The sequence below is a fragment of the Genypterus blacodes genome, unplaced genomic scaffold (assembly GCF_046128005.1).
Source record: "Genypterus blacodes isolate CSIRO-AG114 ecotype Tasmania unplaced genomic scaffold, CSIRO-AGI_Gbla_v1 ptg000094l_1, whole genome shotgun sequence".
Taxonomy (NCBI): domain Eukaryota; kingdom Metazoa; phylum Chordata; class Actinopteri; order Ophidiiformes; family Ophidiidae; genus Genypterus; species Genypterus blacodes.
In genome coordinates this window covers 2,256,169-2,276,342 of record NW_027466898.1, presented here as the reverse complement: position 1 = coordinate 2,276,342, position 20,174 = coordinate 2,256,169, and the positions used below count along the sequence as shown (strand labels likewise).

General features: G+C 43.2%; 1 protein-coding gene across 3 annotated transcripts; it reads left to right on the top strand.

Annotated features, from left to right (window-relative positions):
- The first annotated feature begins 860 nt into the window (after positions 1–860).
- On the top strand, positions 861–20,061 carry LOC143007794 (SLIT-ROBO Rho GTPase-activating protein 3-like). 3 transcript variants are annotated; one of them, XM_076159248.1, is made up of 24 exons: positions 861–1,293; positions 6,134–6,472; positions 7,929–8,100; positions 8,192–8,354; positions 8,500–8,562; positions 8,666–8,839; positions 10,103–10,231; positions 10,494–10,715; positions 11,474–11,575; positions 12,014–12,199; positions 12,471–12,555; positions 13,092–13,119; positions 13,344–13,434; positions 14,461–14,521; positions 14,696–14,773; positions 15,559–15,687; positions 16,232–16,337; positions 16,449–16,676; positions 17,255–17,310; positions 17,649–17,820; positions 18,200–18,307; positions 18,531–18,638; positions 18,814–18,916; positions 19,383–20,061. In XM_076159248.1, exons 2-24 carry the CDS (start codon positions 6,403–6,405, stop codon positions 19,599–19,601), a joined length of 2,853 nt encoding a protein of 950 aa, XP_076015363.1. In that variant the 5' UTR covers positions 861–1,293; positions 6,134–6,402; the 3' UTR covers positions 19,602–20,061. The 3 variants fall into 3 exon arrangements, with proteins under 3 accessions (XP_076015363.1, XP_076015361.1, XP_076015362.1); XM_076159246.1 differs by having other exon boundaries at positions 6,130–6,472; XM_076159247.1 differs by lacking the exon at positions 861–1,293 and adding an exon at positions 5,569–5,707 and having other exon boundaries at positions 6,130–6,472.
- Positions 20,062–20,174: the final 113 nt, after the last annotated feature.

The window sequence follows — 20,174 nt, the reverse complement described above, 5'->3', positions numbered from 1 at the left end:
AAACAATACTGCTGCCAGCGAACAAGAGCAGTGGATGCTCCTAATGTTCATGATACCTACGCTGCATTAACAGATCTGCAATGTAGATCCATCTATTATATTTTGCAAACAAATCAGTTTGACATGTTTTGATGTGATATTGTGTAGTGTAGAAATGCAGCGAGAGAATACAAAGCTACACCTCCTTTATCTCTGATGCATTAATCATGTAGTAGCTTGACTGCACTGCATTCACTGTAATAAATCAAGCTTCAACGGTTGATAAATTGAATACAGAATGTCTACATAAGGGTGAATGCTTTGAGAAACAATGACATTTTGCTTTAATGTAAAATGTACATACAATAATATGTACATGCACTGATCATTTCACAGAGAATGATTCATCTTCAAAAAGTAATGAAATGAATACTAGTGCCGTTAGAATTGATGAGTAAAATAGTGATTCAGTGGTTAATTTGTGTGTCACTTGATGGTTTCTTTCAGTTCTCAAGAGAAAAACACCACATCCGGTGCAACAGACAGGAAGCAAGGGAGACAGGTAGCATGTATGATCGCATATGGCTGCCTGTGGTTATATGTTTGCATGTCTTCTTTTTGTGTGCGACTGCTTGTCTACAGTGTGAGGACAGAGGCATGACTGCGTATGTGTATGTGTGAATGAGAGCCTGTCTGAAATCCTTGCATCTTGTGCACAATTGTGCAAAGAGAGGATGTTGTCATGTGAGGGGTTGTTAGGGTTGTTAGGAATAATACAAGGTCATCAGAAAAACGTTTCATGGCATGAGAGAGAAAGGGATGGAGGGAGGGCAGTGCAGTGCAGGCAAGAGATGGAGAGGAGGAGGGAGGGACGGAGAGTGCCGGAGCGAGGGATGCTGAGGGAAAAAGATGGTATATTCATAGCAGCAGCGGTATTTATAGCCGCCTGAGAGGAGAGGAGAGAGTGGGGGCGTGGCTTGGGTTGTGGCTTTCACACTGCCTCACTCAGAGAGCGGGAGAGAGGGAGGGAATGGGAGGAGAAAGGGAGCTCTGGTGTGAGTGAGAGAGGAGGCTATTTGGCAGAGGAGAGGGACAGAAAGCGAGGAGGGAGGGCTGTTTTTGTGTGTGTGTTTGTGTGAGTATATGTGTGTGCCTGAGAAATAGAGAGGGAAGGAGGAGGGTACCGAACTAAGGGAAATCTGTCAGAATCAAACACACAGCTCTCTGTGTGATAGAGAGAACGAGGGATGAGAGGTGAGGAGGAGGAGAGCTGAGGAGCTGATAGGCAGAGACAACAGAGGACCATAAAGTCAGGTATGTATGGTTGTCATGCTGCTTTTCATCAATACCAGACAATCTGTGTAAACATAAGTGCGTGTGCATGTGTGTGCGTGTGTATGCTTGCGTGCATGTGTGCGTGCTTGACCACTGTGCATACGTCTCTCAGTGTTTATGTATATAGTTTAGTGTGTAAAAAGGAAACAGAATCCTCTTGGGGTGCTTGTAAGTGGACAAAACCATGATGGATGTAGGTTACTGACTGTTGGGGGTATCAATTATGTAATATGTGTGCACCATTTGCAGTGTTGATGGTGTCGCTCTCTATGTGTGTATGTGTGCGTGTGTATGTGTGCCTCTGTGTAATTATGCTGCCAAATGCTTAGGTGTGTGTGTGTGTGTGTGTGTGTGTGTGTGTGTGTGTGTGTGTGTGTATGGCCATTGTGTGAACCACACTGTCTTGAACCATTTGAAGTGGTTTACAGCCACAGTAAATGTAACACACACATATCACTCTCCTCTGCTGTGGGAACAGGAGAACCATAATACAACTTTCTTATTAACCCTTATAATATATTGAAGACATTTTTAATTGAATGAGTCAAAGAACAATGTTAGCTTTGAGGTGTAGCTTCCTCCGTGTAAGTAGGTTATGGTTGTCAGACATAGACAGTCATCTCTGTATGTACATGTATGTGCGTATTGATCCCATGATCAGCTCTCAGAGGGTGCCATGTGGTGTGAAAGTGTCATATGCTGAGACATGGAGCAGAAAATTGCTGATTCAGTAGCTTGCGAATGGTGTTGACGTATCTTTAATAGTAACAGACATAGATTGAAGCTTTAACATTGCTTTTGTTTAGTGTAGCCCTTTCTTTCTATTTAGGCAAGTTTATCAATTTTCATCTGGGCTTATTTGGCCTTGGCAGAGGTATTTACGCTACTACTAAAGGTGATTGATCTGTTGATGTAGCTGAATTTGTCTGCCATCAGTCATTGCTGCTCATTGATTATAATTATAACAATGCAGGTTGAAGGTCTTTAGCAGAGCAGGCATATTTGTGTATATAGTGTATATAGGCATATACTGTATATATGTATGTATTTTAGTGTGCTTCACTTCACCAAGCATTCAGTAACAATAAGCCACAGTATGAATTTCCACTTTTGCTCGCCAAAATGTGACATTAAAGGAACAATTTGATTTTCCTCCAAATTTTCACCAAAACCATACCGTTATTTATCACGATTTCAAAGTCTGGAAAGAATTCCTCCCATAACCTTTACAAAGGAAACTAGTGTAGGATGAAAATAAGCTGTAGACAGAGCAAAGATTATCTGTTATTACCTCACCTACAAAAGTTCCAGGGTGAATACTGGTGGAGAGTGGATGTGGGGATGCAGCCAGTCTGAAACACTCTCCCCTCACAGTGCCCAACTGTCAGGGATGTTTTATTTCACTTTTTTTTATCCCTCTTTTTCACGCTTTCACCCTCTGCCAGGACCAACAGGTATGTATTCCACAAACATTACCTGAAAGCGATCCTCCACATTAAACCGTGACAGGACCGCAGAAATGTCGGCAGCAGTGGAAATTTTTCTGCACCCTTGGGTTTTCATTTTGAGCACTGCCTGATACAAATCTGCCCCCACTGCAACTGTGATTAGGGACTGTGCCAGAATCTGAATGGCACCATGGAACACGTGTCAAATATACAATGTTAAATACCATCTCCAGACCTTTTTTGCACAGAGCTTGTGCTGTGTATTTGCTTTGTGAGCAACTCTTCGTCTTTCACCTTGAGGCCAGGAGCAAGGATTATGCCACCACTGAGAAGTGTTTGCAGGTTTGGTATCACTCTCTACTACAGCGTGTCTGAAGCCAAAACTTGTGGTGGGTAGCTTACAATGAGATCGCTTCCTGTTTGCTGCAAGTGGCAGATAAGAAAGATGTAGAGACACGAAAGACATAATGTCAGCACTTTGATAGATTTAGTGGACCATATGCGATACCCGTGCTTGAATGGTTTAGGCCTCAAACAACTTCCAACACAGAGGTAAACAAAATTCTGCTGTGCATGCAAATGAGACAAAGACGTCTGAAATGACTGAATTGTATTGCTGGAGAAGGATGGATGAGAGGACTTGTTGCAGCTTGGGCAATGATCCCTGCTTTGATGTTGCCAGGAGGCGGCTTGGCTCAGGAGGAATGAGCGGTCACCTTGGAAGTGGAAGGTTCCGGGCTCCACATAGAGAGCCTGTGGAAGTGTTGCTGAGTAAGACACTGGACTCCTAACTGCTCCTGATGTGCAAGTTGACACCTTGCATGGTTTGCCCCCTGCCATCAGTGTATGAACTGGATAATAGTGCTATATATAAGTACAGAGTTATGTTATTCATAAGTCAAATGCCATTGCAATCTCTGCAAGACGGTCGCATTTACTTCCACATATGACTGTGAAACATCTGGGATCTGGGAATGTCTGATTTTTGACTGTTTATATGCTCTTAATGCATATTTAACATGTGCTCTGGATTGGGTTGCTTGTACCTGGCAGTGTAAATGTAAATTAAAACTGGTGGCAGAGCACTTCAGCTGCTTCCAGATTGATTATCCAATCAGCTACCTTCAACAATTCAAACGAGCTCACCTTCAGTTTTACGGCTGTTGTAAATATGCATCCTCAGTACCTGGCAGATAGATTTCATCTTAATTAGCAACATCTTCCAGAGCTGGCCGTTACAGATGGATAAATTAATGCCAAAAGAAAATGGGAAAACACAACACAGGCCAGCAGCTGTTGGTCCACAATAAAAGTGGAACACATTTTCATGTCATTATCAGGTCTGCGGAACAAAAGCTGCCGTAAGCTGTAACTTGGAGGCCCGGTCTGTTGTTGAATATATGGGTGAATTCCTCTACATTTCATAGCAGTGATACACATGCACTGACCTGGTTGAGCTGACAACGTGCTCCTAAATTATATAGTGTATATGGTTTTCATTTACCAGGCTGGCAAAGATCTATATTCCTCCAATCAGGCTGCCGTCTGTCTACAACAGCCTCTTCAATCTGCCTTTCAGACAGATGAGGGAATACCGGAGTCTACCTGCCTCCTCTGCTCAGCAGAGGAGAAAGAGCGGCAGCATCTCTGACAGCACAGATTACCATGAGAGTGCTTACTGGAACTGGGTCTATACTGTGCTGATCCGTGTCATTTTGAGGCACATTACAGATTCAAGGTTACGCAGAAACCTCATACTCATAATTCTGGGCAGGATTAGTAGTTTGGCTTCATCACAGGTTTGCAGGGATCAGGAGTGATTTTCTACACATGGGAGGCACTTGCAGCTGTGAGAAGACAACGTGGGTGTAAATGTGGAAAGAGATAATGTAGGTTTTTAAAAAAAATCTGTATCACAAGATAACCGTAACTGGGTCAATGACACACATGATGGGTCAGTTTATTTCAGCTTGACTACAGGCAATGTGAGGAAATCCCCACAATCAGTTTTACGTTCTTTAGTTCTACTTAGTGCTTCAGAAGAAATAAGGAAAAATCTCCTTCATACTGATACAAATCTAACATAGTTATTTCTTGTCCTTGATAGACTACTTTATATTCAGTATGTGTGCCGCTAGACCTCTCTTTTTCACTGACCTTGACATACAGTATAGAAAATTGCTCCTCTATAACCTCCATCTCTGCCCTTTTTGCTTCTTCTCCTCTTCAGTCTGTCTCTGTTTTTACTGAACCCCCCCAACACACACACACACACACACACACACACACACACACACACACACACACACACACACACACACACACTCACACTCACAGACCTCTCTCAGATCATTTAGCAAACCCTTTGTTCAGTGCAGATTAAGGCTGCACGCTGATGAGGGCCTCTAGAGCTTCCACTGTCTTTGGATCCTCACACATTCTGTGAAGCAGCAACGGCCTGTCTGTGTGTTTGCTACACAGCTACATTCATGCTTCATTACTCAGGGTCATATCCACTGTACAGATTGAGATAAGAATGAATGATATTCAGGTCTAAATGTATTTGATATGTGCCATAATAACTAACTAATCATTATGAATAATACTCTCATATCCTGGGGTATAGACAATAGGCAACACATTTCTGTGTTTTTATGGTTTTGCTCTTCTGAAACTGCTTTGCTTTTGACTGAACCACGATGCGGCTCAAACCGATAGAGGAATAATGCTTCTGTGAGACTCACTGTGTCTGTATGTGAGCACTGAAACCTGTTAAGAAACTGACACAGGATGTAGGAAAGTTCCTGTGTGTTTGTGTGTATGTGTGGTCACACACTTGTGTAGGCAGTGTTTTGCACTGACTAAAGAACATCGAGGCAAACTAAAATGAATCTTGCAAAAACGTGGGCGCTCGGGGTGAAAAACTTCAGTCCAGTCTAACACAGGTAACCCTCAGCTTTAACCTTAGACAAATGTGTGTGTGACGTGAGAATTGTGTGAGCCTAACAAACGGCGAGGAAATCTGTAAAGAACGTATGCTTGTCTTGTACCTTTGTGAAACACTGACCTGAAGGCACTGAACGTCCTTCATCTCTGCTGTTACTCATCACTTCACCATCTCTTCCCCTCCCCCATCCCTCCTCTCTCTCCCTTCCCCATCTTTCTGCCCTCGTCTGTCCCCGCTGCACTCTGACACCTATCTTGCTCTCTGTCCGAGTAAATCTCATTTCTCTTATCTGGTGTCGCTGTCCCTTTGTTTCTTGTCATCCCTTAGCCTGATTTGTCCTCTCTCTCTGTCTGTGCATAATGCTTTCTCCTCCCACTAACGTCTAAGGTCTTGTGTTCCTTCCTTCTCTCTGCTGCTCAGGCAGGTTCCCCTATGGATCGCTGCTCATATAAGAAACCCAGGGCTTCCAGGGACACATCGACCCGACTGACATCCCTGCCAAGCACAGCCAATAAACACTGATGCCGACGCGCTGCACACAGCTGTAGAAGAGCGAGGGCTCGAGGTTGATAGGTCAGACGCCACGAAGCAGCCGAGCACGTTGAGGTTGAAAGGTTTCACAAGGGTGAACGGGGAAGCCAGAGGAATCAACAATCGGAAAGTAACGTTTCACTGACAGACAAGGGGTCAAAGATGATGACATCACATGGAAAGCTGAGGAGGGAGAAGGGGAGTCTCGCTGAGTACGAATCACAGATCAAAGGCAAGTCATTATATGTGTGTGTATGTCTCTGCATGGAAAGAATTTGAATACAGTTTTCTGCGTGTCTTTGTCTTTGCACTGAAGACATCTGGTTGCACACATGCACATACCTGCACGCAAGACTGCACACATTTATGTATGGTTGCACATTTGCAGTTGCTTTTCACAGCCATACACCCGCTGCAATTCTCTGCGCGTAGAGAAAGAAAAGGAGTAATCCACCATTATGTGTGGAGTTTGTTGACAGTGAAGGGGTGCTTGAGAGATTTCTGAAGAGTTTACCAAAGCAAAAGTCAGATAATATTCTCACCCTTTAAATGAGTTTGAAATGAAGATGATGGTTGAAGAAGGCTTTCACATGACAACAACAATGTGTGAGTTATGCTCAGTGGAAGAACTATTCTATATGTTTGAGGATATGGCTTGCTTGCTGGCTTTTCTGTACAGTACTACAAGCGTGTATTTATAGCCAGTATTAGTGACGCTGTCTACTCACATCCAGTCAGCCCCAGGCTATGTATAGAGGGAGAAAGGGAGAGAGAGAAAGAGTAAAGGGGGGACAGGGGGAAGACAAGGAAGGGGGCAAGTGAGAAGAAGCATGAGGGAGCTGAGGATATATGTGAGAAGACGAGAGCGGGAAAGGAGGAAGTGAAGGTGATGTTATTTGAGCGAAAAACATGTGTGCATGGCTGTGCTGTGTAATCCTGCTGCGCCGGCCTGTTTCATTCATGGCAGGGTCTTGGGTGGTTACAACCAAATGTGTGTAATACAAGGTTGTGAAGGATTATTACTGGTGAGCTGTGTGTAATAAAGGTGTCAAATTACTCTGTAGTCCAGGAGGCATCAAACATTTCCATAACATGGGCCCCTAAATACACACAAATGACAGCATGGACACCCTTTGATTAGATTTTTCCCCCATTAGAGACGATTGTAATTGTTATTGATTTAGAGATGAATTATGCAGCAGTCTGGCCTGAATGTAGGGGGGGGATTAATCCGGTGAAATGTGTGATAAGAAAAGACATTCTCATATGCTGTCTGCACAAATTGTATTATTTCTCGTGAATTTAATTATTGTTATATTAAATGATTCCTCAAAGAATTATGGGAGCGCATATTTTTCCTTGTGACATGTCCTCCTTTTGTGTGAATCTGCATCCCTTATCACACAGCATGTAGAAGTTTATGTGTTAATCCTTTGTTAAGGTTGTGTGTGTGTGTGTGTGTGTGTGTGTGTGTGTGTGTGTGTGTGTGTGTGTGAGTGTGTGTGTGTGTGTGTGTGTGTGTGTGTGTGTGTGTGTGTGTGTGTGTTCGTGTGAGATCATGTGAGCCTAATATGATCACCATATTCATACCTGTGTGTGTGCTCATGCCACTGTGAGTTTTTGCATGAGGGAGCATGTCTGCCCTGATTTAACACACCTGTCTCTCTCTCTCTCTCTCTCATGTGCAGACCTGCGGGCCCAGCTGACAGACCAGATCAAGATTTTAGACTCTCAGGTGGAGGTGAAGCAACAGCAGCTCTCTGACCTCTCCGAGTTTCTACGGCGACGGGGGGACATTGAGGCTGAATACGCCCGCGCCCTCGACAAACTCACAGAGAGGTTCACCCACAAGACCAAGAAGTATGTGTGTGCACGTGTGAGACCGGTTTTCTCTGGCAATCAATTTGTGATTGTTCGATGTTGACAACAAATCTTTTGCATCTTTGTGCAGGAAGGAGCAGTGGGGTCAGTCAGTGTGTCAAGTCTGGTCTGTTTTGCTGACTCAGACTCGCCTGGAGAGCAGGGAACACGCAGCGCTGGGTGACACCTGCTGTAACACACTCACACAGCGGCTGGCACACGGCACTGAGGACACACACCGTCTGCACAAAAGGGTGAGTGTGTGAGGGATTCAAATTAGGCAAAGAAGAGAAACCTACAGAGACACATGTTGACAAGAGCATTAGTATCTTGGTTTGTTTTACTGATAAGGTTATGAGACAATGATTATAACGTGTCCATCTGTCCTGCACGCCATAGAGCAAGGAAGTTGGAGTCCAAATGCAGGACGAGCTGCTGAAGGTCACCAATGAAATGCAGACGGTGAGGACCATAGTTTTGGTTGATGCTCCTAATAAAGACTTTATGATGACATTGCTGCTGATGTTTTTTTCTTTTCTCGTATTTGTCCTGCATGTTGGCGAAGGCTCTGAAGACGTACAACATGTACCACACAGACTGTCTCATCGCTGACGGGAAACTCAAGGAGGCTGAGCGATTGGAGGAGAGACACACCGGCAAGTCAGCCGAGCTCGGCCTGGGCCAGTTAGTAGGTCAGAGACGGAGTTCTGTCAAGAAGGTGGAAAGGCTGATGGAGAAGGTAAGATGAAGATGTGTGCGTGTGTGCGTGTGTGCGTGTGTGCGTGTGTGCGTGTGTGTATCTGCTCACTGGCTGTCTAGCTCAATGGTTGTGCCCTGCTGAATTGAAATCTAAATTTAACAGAATACCAGATTGAGAAAGCAAGACTTGTGTATTTAGAGCAAAGACAAATATTGAAGAGGAAAAAAATAGACCTTCTATAGCCCAAAGGCTCCCTAATGGGTGTTCTAACCTCTGGCAGAGGTAATTTCTTCCCACTGTAGAAGATTACAGGTAGACATTACTGCTTATGGCCATGACATTTTATTTATGATTTCACTTTGTTCACAGTAAGAATCAATGACAAACAACAAAATTCTATATTTTAGGCCCGGGATCTCTAGGTTTACATGCGCACCAGTCTGATTACTGGACCTGCAATTAAGTTCAAATATACATGGATCGGAATTGATAGGATTCCACCATTCACCTAATAAGCATGACATCATGTGTAATTGTAGTAAGGGGATAATCTGCCAGGTAGGTAATTGTTTGCAGAGGTTGTTTTCTGTCATTAGCAGATTTACATGCTTCTGTATATCGATTTACAGTCACATAGCTGTCTGTTACTCAGAGTGAGAAGCTTTGTTTTACACTGATTTCTATCTACTGGGGATTGGCATTTGAAAAAAAACAATTCATTAGTACAGGAGAACAAAGAGGTTTTAACATGCAGCTACACAAACAAAAGTGTCAACCCTGTGATTTGAGTGGATCAGCCTTTTAAGGGGAGATGGGGCTGTTTGACCTGTTTGACCTGACAAAGGGCCCTTTGCAACTTTACTCGCAACTTTCTTTGCAATTTTCTCTCCAATGTCCCAAAACGATTTTTTTCTTTGTCACAACACACAGTCTAACATACAAATAGAAATATGTGATGATAAATAAAGAAATCTAAACACATTTCAAAACGTATTTTCACAGAGATGGCCAGTCAATCTGAGTAACGTCAGTGTGTATTCTATGTACTGACGCAGTTTTACACTAAAGGGACTTTTTCCACAAAGCAAACAATTTCCTTTCCTTTTATGTGTGTATATTTTTAAATCAGACATGTTATTATGGTGATTAGCATGTTTTGTCACAAAAATGACAGGTAACGTATATGTAATCAGTTGTATGTAATCTTTTTGTGTGTGTGTGTGTGTGTGTGTGTGTGTGTGTGTGTGTGTGTGTGTGTGTGTGTGTGTGTGTGTGTGTGTGTTTGTGTGTGCATGTACACAGAGGCAGGGCAGAGTGCAGGAGACCCAGCTGAAGTGTACTAAGGCTCGTAATGACTACCTGCTCAATCTAGCAGCAGCCAATGCAGCCATGAACAAATACTACCTGCAAGATATCAGCACTCTAATTGACGTAAGGAGCACTTTGGTCTTTTTTTTATGGCATTTGTGCGTGTGTGTATGTTTGCACAAACGTGTGTGTGTGCATGTGCTTGTGCTTGTGCATCCTTCTCTTAAGTCTTTTCACTCTGTGTTTTACCTCACAACATACACTTTTTTATTTTTCCTACCCACTTTGCTGTCTCCCCTCTCTTCCCTCTACCTCCCCACCCTCTTCCCTTCATCTTCCTCTCTCTCCTTTCTCCTCTGCTCCTCTCTCTCATTCTCTCTGGCAGTGCGGAGACCTGGGTTTCCACCTGTCCGTGGAGAGGGTGATGAAGTGCTACCTGGCCAGTAGGTGGCGCATCCAGAAGACAGAGGAGACGGGGCTCAAACAACTGGAGGCTGCTGTGACATCTCTGGATCAAGGCGGAGACAGGGATGCTTTGCTCCAGCAGCACGACTCTGCCTTCTGCCTGCCATTCAGATTCAGCTACCACCCACACGAAGGAGACCAGGTCAGATCACTGTGCTGCTGCTGCTGGAGGTTTATGTACATGTGAGGAAGCCTAAACACTGCTACATGAAACAAACTATTTAAAGTATATCTTCTTACTGCATGTCCAAAGCACTGCTCCTTATTTTCCGTTTTAGTTGGATGGTTATTATCAGAAAGTGGATCAGTGTTTATTGATTAACTTAGGATGATATTATTGGGTTTAAAATCAATTATCACAGTGAGGTGAAATCTGATCCAACATATAATCAGCAGGTTTCTCTCTTTTTGTCTTTCTTTTCTATTCCCGTTATATTAATGTGTGAGTGTTCTGTGCTGTATTTGCCTACTGCATAACTGGAAAGTTGGGCAATCCCAAAACAATGATCTGTAGCCTGAATGCAAGCATTAACCAATATAACTGAGCAGTAAGAGATTTCAGCCCATTGGTGAACCTTCCACTCAGATGTCCACAAGGTCCCTGTGCAGATTGCAGTGCCCTCTGGTTCATATTTGAATCTGAACCATTTGGACTCCAATATATGAGCCACAGTTGGACTTCAAACTATGTGCACCTCTAAACTTTGCTACATTCAAGTACAAGCACAAAGCCACTGACCCGTGAGAAGTAGACATCTTTTATTGTTTTTGACCAATGCCGTTTCCGAACATTTACTTTCCCCGGTTTACTTTTAACTCAGCTGACTTTGTCTTGCACGTCATGTGAATGTTATTGCAGTATGATGTGTGTTATCACATGTATGTTAATGTGTGTTGCAGGTGTGTGAGGTGAGCGCAGAGAGCCAAGTGAGGTACGAGCTTGAGACCAGGTTCCAGCAGCTTCAGTCTCGACTTGCTTCTGTTACCTTGGAAACAGAGGAGGTAAGTCTTTCTGTCCGTCTGTCTGTTAATAAATCTTATCAATATTATCTGTGAACATTGTGATTCAGTGGCAGATTGTCATTGGAAATACACAGTACTGCCTAAAGCTGCATGGTGCAGTGCTTCCATCAGCCCACAGTGAAGAACATCCCAGTTCCTCTATTTACCCAAACTACATTTTTGTGTCAGGCACTGAATCAAAACAGGAATATGCATGAGTGTATGAATGAATCTAGTGACTGTATTGTTAGAAATCAAGTGACACTAAAGGCAGATATTTACCTTTTGCATAATCAACCAATCAACCAAAAAGACTCAGACACAACAGCAAGTTGATAAACACAAGTGTGTCAAACTAAACTGTCCATAAAATATTTATGTAACAAAAGATTTAGCAACTTAGAGAGCTAAAATGACTTTTTCTTTCTTGTTGCTCAGGTCAGTAAAACACTTAAAGCCACACTCACAGCCCTGCTGGACACTATGTGTGACAGCGACTGTAACCCCGCCCCCGACCTGCCTAGCAGCCTATCGCTGGAGCCTGCTGGAGGAGGCACCGCCCCCAAATTGGCCCTTGCCAAGCGTCGGGCCAATCAGCAGGAGACAGAGACCTTTTATTTTACAGTGAGTTCATCCAGTTTGACTAATATCCATCCAGACACTTAACTACAAAGATCATTTACTTTGTGTTGTTCTATTGATCTATTAGTCTGTAATCGTATACATGCCATTACTTCTTGCACAGTATAAATTGTGTATTCACCACATTTACTGATTGAAATACTGTTAAAATCACGTTCTGGCTCGATTTTTAAGAGGCTTTTCCCCCAATTCAGAAAGAAGATGTGGGTGAATGTTTTTCATACTAATTCATTCCTTTAACGTTTTATCTTAGAAAGTGAAGGAGTTCCTTACCAGCAGCTCTCTGACCTCCAAACTTCAAGCCAAACACGATCTTCTACATGATGCCATACAGAAAGGTATCATCATCATCTAACTACTGCTAAAACTGCTCCTGTTTTGACCAAATGTAGATGATTGACTGAAGGGTTTACGCAAAAATTGTCGCTGCTAATGCTGGTGGTAACTTCCAAAGAGACATTTTGTGCTTTTCATTGTATTTTTGTTAATTTTTTGTGTCAATACAATTGGAAGTATATGTTACACATTGTCAAATTTGCACCCATAAGTGCTAAACTGCCCTGAAAACCTCTTTTTGTTTAGTTCTTTACACCCACAAGGCACCAGACTAGTGAGCAAGTGTTTGGCCAACGTTCATGTTTCACACTCCATAGTGTTGCCGGCTTTAGTTTTCATTTTTCCCACACAAGATTTGACCAAAAGGCAGACGACCAGAAGTCTGTAGCCAATGAGGAATAAACATTAAAGCAAACGTACAACTAATCAAAGTTGATATGTTTTCAGGGTTTAGGAGGGTTTACATATCTGAGGGTTTACATCTGTAAATCTATTTGTAAATTAAATCTAATGCCTTGCTTGTTTTCTCTCTCCTCAGCCGAGGCAGTTGACAGTGACCCTTCCAGGTAAACGGCCGATGTAGAGAACTGAGAGTTTAAAACAAATGAGTGACTGAGAGCTAAGAGAAATGGAGAGAGGACAGCACAGAGGACAAAGGGACATTTCCTGTGATACATCAAACACTGAGGCCAAATACTTCCATTTCAAACGTTGGATCTCACATTTTCGCTGACGTTTGCTAACCGCTTATAAAATGGCATCATTGCATTGTATGTATTATATTTCCCAGAATGCAAAGGTCAGTGCGTGCTCGGAAGTCCAGACCTGTTTCCCAATTCTGCCATACACTCTTCACCACAGACATGCTCTCCTACATACAGGTAATAAAACACACACACACACACATAAAGGGAGCGAGACGTGAACTATATGTAACACAGCCATGTTATAATCTACATTTTATCTGCTTACTGCACTGCACTGCCATTCAACTGCCAACAGTTGGAAAATCCTGTCAAACCGATGCGAAATGGGACGATTCTTGCAGTGCACTTATACCCATGCACACACACACACACACTGATTGTCCATTCCCCATTGTACTCCCCACTGCTTTCACATACTGTATATCGTCATGCTTACAGCTTATTGCTGTCTCTCTCTCTCTCTCTCTCTCTCTCTCTCTCTCTCTCTCTCTCTCTCTCTCTCCCTCCCTCTCTCTCCCTCCCTCTCTCTCTCTCTCTCCTTACATCCATTTCCCCCCTTTCCTCTTCCTGTCTTGTGAAAGGGATTAAAACGCGCTGGCCTCTTTGCTGCCTCCTCTCTCGACTCCTCTGTTGTGTGTGTGTGTGTGTGTGTGTGTGTGTGTGTGTGTGTGTGTGTGTGTGTGTGTGTGTGTGTGCTGTGTGTGTGTGTGTGTGTTTGTGTGTGCTTATGTGCGCCTCTTCCCATCGCTTTGAAATCTTTACGCCTCCTTTACTTCTCACTCTCCCCTTTTCTAATCCCTGCTTTCTCTCTCTGTGTGTGTTTTGCTATGCTTGGCTTGGTGCAGAAGAAGAAGGAGAATGTCTCGAACACAGGTACAGATGTCCTCCATGACTGCTTTGTTACATGCAGGCCAGAGCGCTGTTTCCTCTGTGCACGTGTCAGTAGACAATAAACATTTTCCCTGTTTCTTGCATCAACCAAAACCCCTAAAAGCCAATTATTCTCAAATTATTCTTTATTACCGCCTCGTTCAGTTTATTTTCTGCCGCATTGCGCCCCGTCTCTTGGATCTTCACACATTTTTCTTCCTATGTTTGCTGCCATTTGCTGCATCTTTATATTCCTCCTCTACTGCTCTGTCCCCTTCTTATCCCTCCTTTGTCTCTAACTCTCTCTTCCTCCTCATCCCTCCCTCCTAGAGCTCCGGGCAACAGATTCCCGTGGTGGTTGAAAGCTGCATTCGTTTCATAAACCTTCACGGTGAGTCAGTTTTTATGATATAGCAGTGAGCCATGTCGGAGATCTTCGGAGACTGAGTAGGAGTTCATGTGGAAGCGTGTGTGTGTGTGTGTGTGTGTGTGTGTGTGTGTGTTTGCAAACACCAGGCCTTTATGAATATGTAACATAATGTAAATATGTATGTGTGTCTCCCAGGCCTCCATCATGAAGGGATATTTCGAGTTCCTGGGTCACAGAGGGAAGTTAACCTCATCAGAGATGCATTTGAGAGAGGTACAGTAAAGCGTCAGATAGCCAAGTAGTGTTTTTCAAGGGAAACACTGTTTTCCTGACTTTTACTGCTATAAGTCAAGAACAAGACTTCATGGATTGTTTTCTGATATAGCGGAGAGGTGAGCTCAAGCATCCATCCTCCTTCAGGTCCTTCTCTTTGTCGCTTTCTGGAGCTGACATCTTGTGTTAATGAAACAAATGCATTAACATGATTTATATACTTTGATGGTTGATGAACCACATTGCATTACACGTGCATTACATAATTAAGCTCTTTTAAACAATAATTTCTAAGGAAAGTTTGGACTAAATAGAGTCATGGGTAAAATGTATAACCTTTATTACCTGATATATTAATAACAATAATACTTTTAATCACTCACATAAATATCACATTTGAGGACCAAAATTGCTTTAATGCACATTCCACTTCTTGCATCGGTGCCCTGCCCTTTTTCTGCAGACGTACCGCTGTCACCATTTGTTCTGTATCCAGTCACATACAGGCCTCCATTGTAAAATGACTGCTGCACCCCTGGCTGACTGACGACCACTTAAGCCAGTTCATGTGAAGTCCATGTGAAGTTATTGCTGCTCACCACATTAGAGGACACTTGTACAATGTTGTTGTTTTTCACATGGCTGGACCTTCTTCTCAATCACCAGCTTCTCCTTGAAATTTTCAACTCAAAAGTGGCACATGTCAAGAGCGTTATTTGGTCAGTGCCCTTGACTATATAGTGCATGTTCACCTAATCTTGTGTGTCTGTCTTAATGCTCTGCAGGAGACGATCCTCTGTCAGACAGTGAGTGTGACCTGGACTCTGTGGCTGGTGTGTTGAAGCTTTACTTCAGGGGACTTGAGCCTCCTCTCTTCCCGTACAACAGCTACTCTCCACTGCTGGAGTGTGTTCGTAAGTAATTGTGTGTGTGTGTGTGTGTGTGTGTGTGTGTGTGTGTGTGTGTGTGTGTGTGTGTGTGTGTGTGTGTGTGTGTGTGTGTGTGTTTCTGGTTTCAGGTTGTGATTTGTTTATCTTACACCTTCTATTATCAATAAACCAAAACATACCTATGCAGACATAATCACACTACCCTAGGTTCCTTATTCATTGTAGCTTTCTAACGTCTTCCTTTCACTCAGTAAATTCTGAATCACTATTTGCACAGCAAACCAAGGCTGCCTGTAGGCTGCTTATTATAGAGAGTCATACAGATTCCCTGTAGCAAACAACTTAGTACTTGTAAGCGTAGTGGTTTGGATTCCAAATCATTATTGGCAGCTGATTCATATATCTGGCACAATTTCATGGTGCTACAGGCAGAGAAGTTGGAAAGAAATTGTATTTATTACGCTCGTGGGAGGAATTCCACACCAGCGCTATCTTGTAATATTAGTTTTTAAAATTGTCTTTTGCTCTCTTTTAAGGTGTCATCTTGTTTCCTTATTCTTTCTTTCAGAAATCGAGAGTTTGACAGAGAAAGCCGCCCAGATTAAAGCGATTGTGTCCACCTATCCACGGCCTCTCCTCATCGTGCTGCGTTACCTTTTCGCTTTCCTCAATCAGTAAGCCACAATACAGCCCACTGTGGGATTGTTTTAATATTTGCAATATCCACCGGGGTCATAAAAGTTTATGTGCTTGTTAAATTAACAATAAAAATGGTGTTTTCGCAGTGTGTCTCAGTACAGTGATGAGAACATGATGCAGCCCTACAACCTCGCCGTTTGCTTCGGTCCGAGCCTGCTGAGGGGGTTGGAGTCTGATGATGCTGTTGCCAGGCAACCACAGGTCAACGACCTTGTCAAGACCATGATCCTCCAACATGACGTCATCTTCCAGAGCCAATCAGAACTGCCGGGACCCATCTATGAGAAACACATGACTCTGGAGCAGGAATATTGGTGAGTAGTCAATAACCAACTTTTTTTATTCTTGGATCCCTTGTAGAAAGTGAAACAGGAGACATGTTGGTTATGTTGGAGTTTAGTTTTAGATGGTTCCAAATATCCCACCATTGCTTTTTCCATGCCTCATCTCTAAACAGTAGTTTATGCCATACCAAAGGTTTTCATTTTGTCCAGCAATGTCTTCATTGTTCCCTCATAGCAATGAACAGAATTTGTCCTGCACCTGATTCAGTCTTTTGGATGGGCAAACTATCAAGGATAGTCATAGACAAAGCTGGAAAAACATAAAAGAATTCAGAAACATTGGCTGTCATCTTCATGAATATATTTGAAAGACTCAATACATTCCACAAATTGTGAAGTGATTTGGTCCTAGGGTCAAACAGTCAATGGACAGACACAACAGAGAAAACAACTGTGCACTCTGTAGAACATTGAAGCTTGAAAATCATGTGAGCAACTCAACCATGGTTCATGTTGAACTTTCATCCGTTGGGAGCATACACAGTGAAGCTGCTGATGCTTTGATGGTTGGTTCGTGTATCAAACAGAGGTGTTCTGCTTGTCTGCAGTGAACCAATCACAGAGGAAGGAGATGGTGAGACTGAGCAGCTACACAGTGAGGAGGGTGAGTGCACACACACACACACACACACACACACACACACACACACACACACACACACACACACACACACACACACACACACACACACATACATGCATACACATGCATAGGCCAACACACATACACAACACATACACACACAGTTATGTTTACAGCCCAGCAATTCGAATTTACAGATGTGGAAAAATGTAATGAACATTGCATTTCCACTGACTCACCATATTGTGTTTTGTATGTGCTGCTTTTATGTTAACAATGCTGTGTGTGTGTGTCTGTGTGTGGGTGTGTGTGTGCGTGCGTGTGTGCGTGTGTGTGTGTGTTTGTGTGTTTGTTTGCAGAGTGGGAGGCTATGGCTATGTTCGACTATGTTGCGAGATCTCCAGCGGAGCTGTCGTTCAAGCAGGGAGAGCTCCTCATCCTTCACAGCAAGGCCTCCTGTGATTGGTGGAGAGGTGAAGTAGGAGGAGTTAAGGGTCTCATCCCTCACAAGTACATCAGCGTGCTGGATGGGTGAGTGACATGGAGTTTCAACGCCTCAATGTATGATAAGTAGTTCACGCTTAATTTCAGTATTTGCTCAGCGTCACGTCAACCAGATCTATTCATCAACAACACAATGAGTACAATGAAGTTCAGGCAATCATATAAATATAAATCATATACATTTTACGATCTATAAACGTAGTTTATTTAGTTGGTAGTTATTAACCTCAACAGTATCAGAGGTGAAGTAGGTTTACACTGTAAGGTATGTCTCAAGAAAAAACACACATGATACATTTTACAAAGGGAGTATTCAGTATTTACTGCTGTTGAATTAAATGTTTTTTTTAATTTTACTCAACAAAATATGTGCTTATTATATCCTTCTCTTGTTTCCATTCTTCAGGTCAGAGCGAGGAAAAAAAGATGAAGGAGGAGGAGGAGGAGGAGGAGGAGGAGGAGGCAGCACTGGAAACCTTACAGTAGAGGATTCGCAGACAGAGAATACAACTCGGTATGCACATACACACACACTCTCACACACACAAACACACACACACACACACACACACACACACACACATACAAATACAAATGCACCAATGCAATACACAAATGCATTCACACTCAAAACACTCACACTCACTAAATAAATGCAGCCACATGCACATAACTCTTCCATATGAATGCACATGGCAGAAAGTTACAAAGGTGATATGAATGTCTGCCTTTAACAGGATGCGGGTCAATAGTGACAGCGCTTCATTGCCAGGGAGACAGAGAGGAAATGAGGTGAGCCCCATTCGGAAGCCTCCAACCTCCCCCGCTACAAGACACCTGCCAGGGTAAGACTGACACTTTCTCTCCAAGGTGCAAACAAAGTTGCAGGTGTAGCCAGGCATTTTGAATTTTCTAGAAAAATAAAATGTATTGGAGTGGATTAAAATAAATCAATATCTACAGTATATATATCCACCCTTTGTTGTGCTTACCTCCCTCCCTCTGAATTCTGCCTTTCAGGGGTCAGGAACGGAGACACACATTGGACACTGTGAGACAGGGCGGCCTCAGAGCCACAGACAGACCTCCATTTGGTCAGCCAGACAGAATGGTAGTGGACAAGGTCAGTAGTTCATGCTGGTTGACCTCACTTACTTACTACAAATGTTGTACTTACTGGGGTGTTAAATCAATGCAATTTATAGCAAAAGTCTGAAAATTGTCAATATTTTAACAAAAACCTTTGACTCATTTTAAGTCTATCTAATGAGCTGCAAATGACCTAATATTACTGAATCCCCTCATTGGCTCACTGCTTTCATAGTGAGTCCAGGAATGGTTTGAGTCGTGTGAACTGAGCTCCCTGTTATCAAATCCGTTGAACAAATTAGGGATGAAATTGAGTAGCATCAGAAGAAAGGAGCATCGACCCATCTACCCTGGGTAGTTGGGCAGATCTGAAACCCGAGCTATAGAAAGCATTAGATGCCTTTTTGACACATGGCAGCTGTTAACCTGTACACCTCTGCTATATGAGTGCACGCCTTTACCATGTTTCTTTCCCTTTCTGTTGCTTTTTCCCCCTCTAGGACATGATCAATCGCCAGATGAACTCTGTCTTTAAGGAGCTCTTGTCTCGCCAGCCCACCGGGCAGACGCCCACCCTTGCCACTCCTGCTGCCCCTGCTCCCTCCGCCTCCTCCTCTTCCTCCTCCTCTTCCTCTTCCTCCCTTGCTCAAGCTGTCCCCGTTGCCAAAAAAGGAGGATTCGGCCTCAGAGGGCGAGCCCTTTTCAGACCAGTGGACTAACAGAGAGTAGAAGATGACTTGAATTATTGATTTTATTGTTTGAAGAATATGACTATGCTGGTGATGCATTTGGTGAAGATCTTGATTTATTTTTTGACATGTGTACAATATCTGCGTCTCTGCCATCTCATAGTGCCACTCGTCTCAGTGCCGTATTACAGTACGTCCAGTGTGTCCGTTTTCCAGCTGGTTTTGGGGGGGGGTTGTGTTTGATCTCCAGGTTTTTGCAGTTTTTGGAGAATCAGGGATGTGTGATATCACCAAACTGACTAAAAGGTGGTTGCATTATTACATTAACAAAAGTTACTTAAGACTGAATCTGCCCCCTAGTGGCAGGTCTGGGATCAGCACATCCTTATTCCTACTGATCTTGGACCTGCATCTAGGAGTGCCTTTACATCTTTTACTCTTCACATATCTTTCACTAGGAGTTCCCTCGTAGGATTCAACTACGCTGTTGAATCCTAAAAAAGTGATTTGGGAAGTTTATTACAAGCAGCATGCAGCGTGAGCATGTGCACAAAACACATTCCCCTACGTATGTGATACTTGGCCTGATGTGTAGGCCAAAAC

Coding starts and splice junctions, on each gene's coding strand:
- LOC143007794 (XM_076159248.1), top strand. CDS start 6,403: ATGATGACATCACATGGAAAGCTGAGGAGGGAGAAGGGGAGTCTCGCT. Junction 17,311..17,648: donor GCAGCTACACAGTGAGGAGG/GTGAGTGCACAC, acceptor GTTTGTTTGCAG/AGTGGGAGGCTATGGCTATG. Junction 18,639..18,813: donor GCTACAAGACACCTGCCAGG/GTAAGACTGACA, acceptor TCTGCCTTTCAG/GGGTCAGGAACGGAGACACA.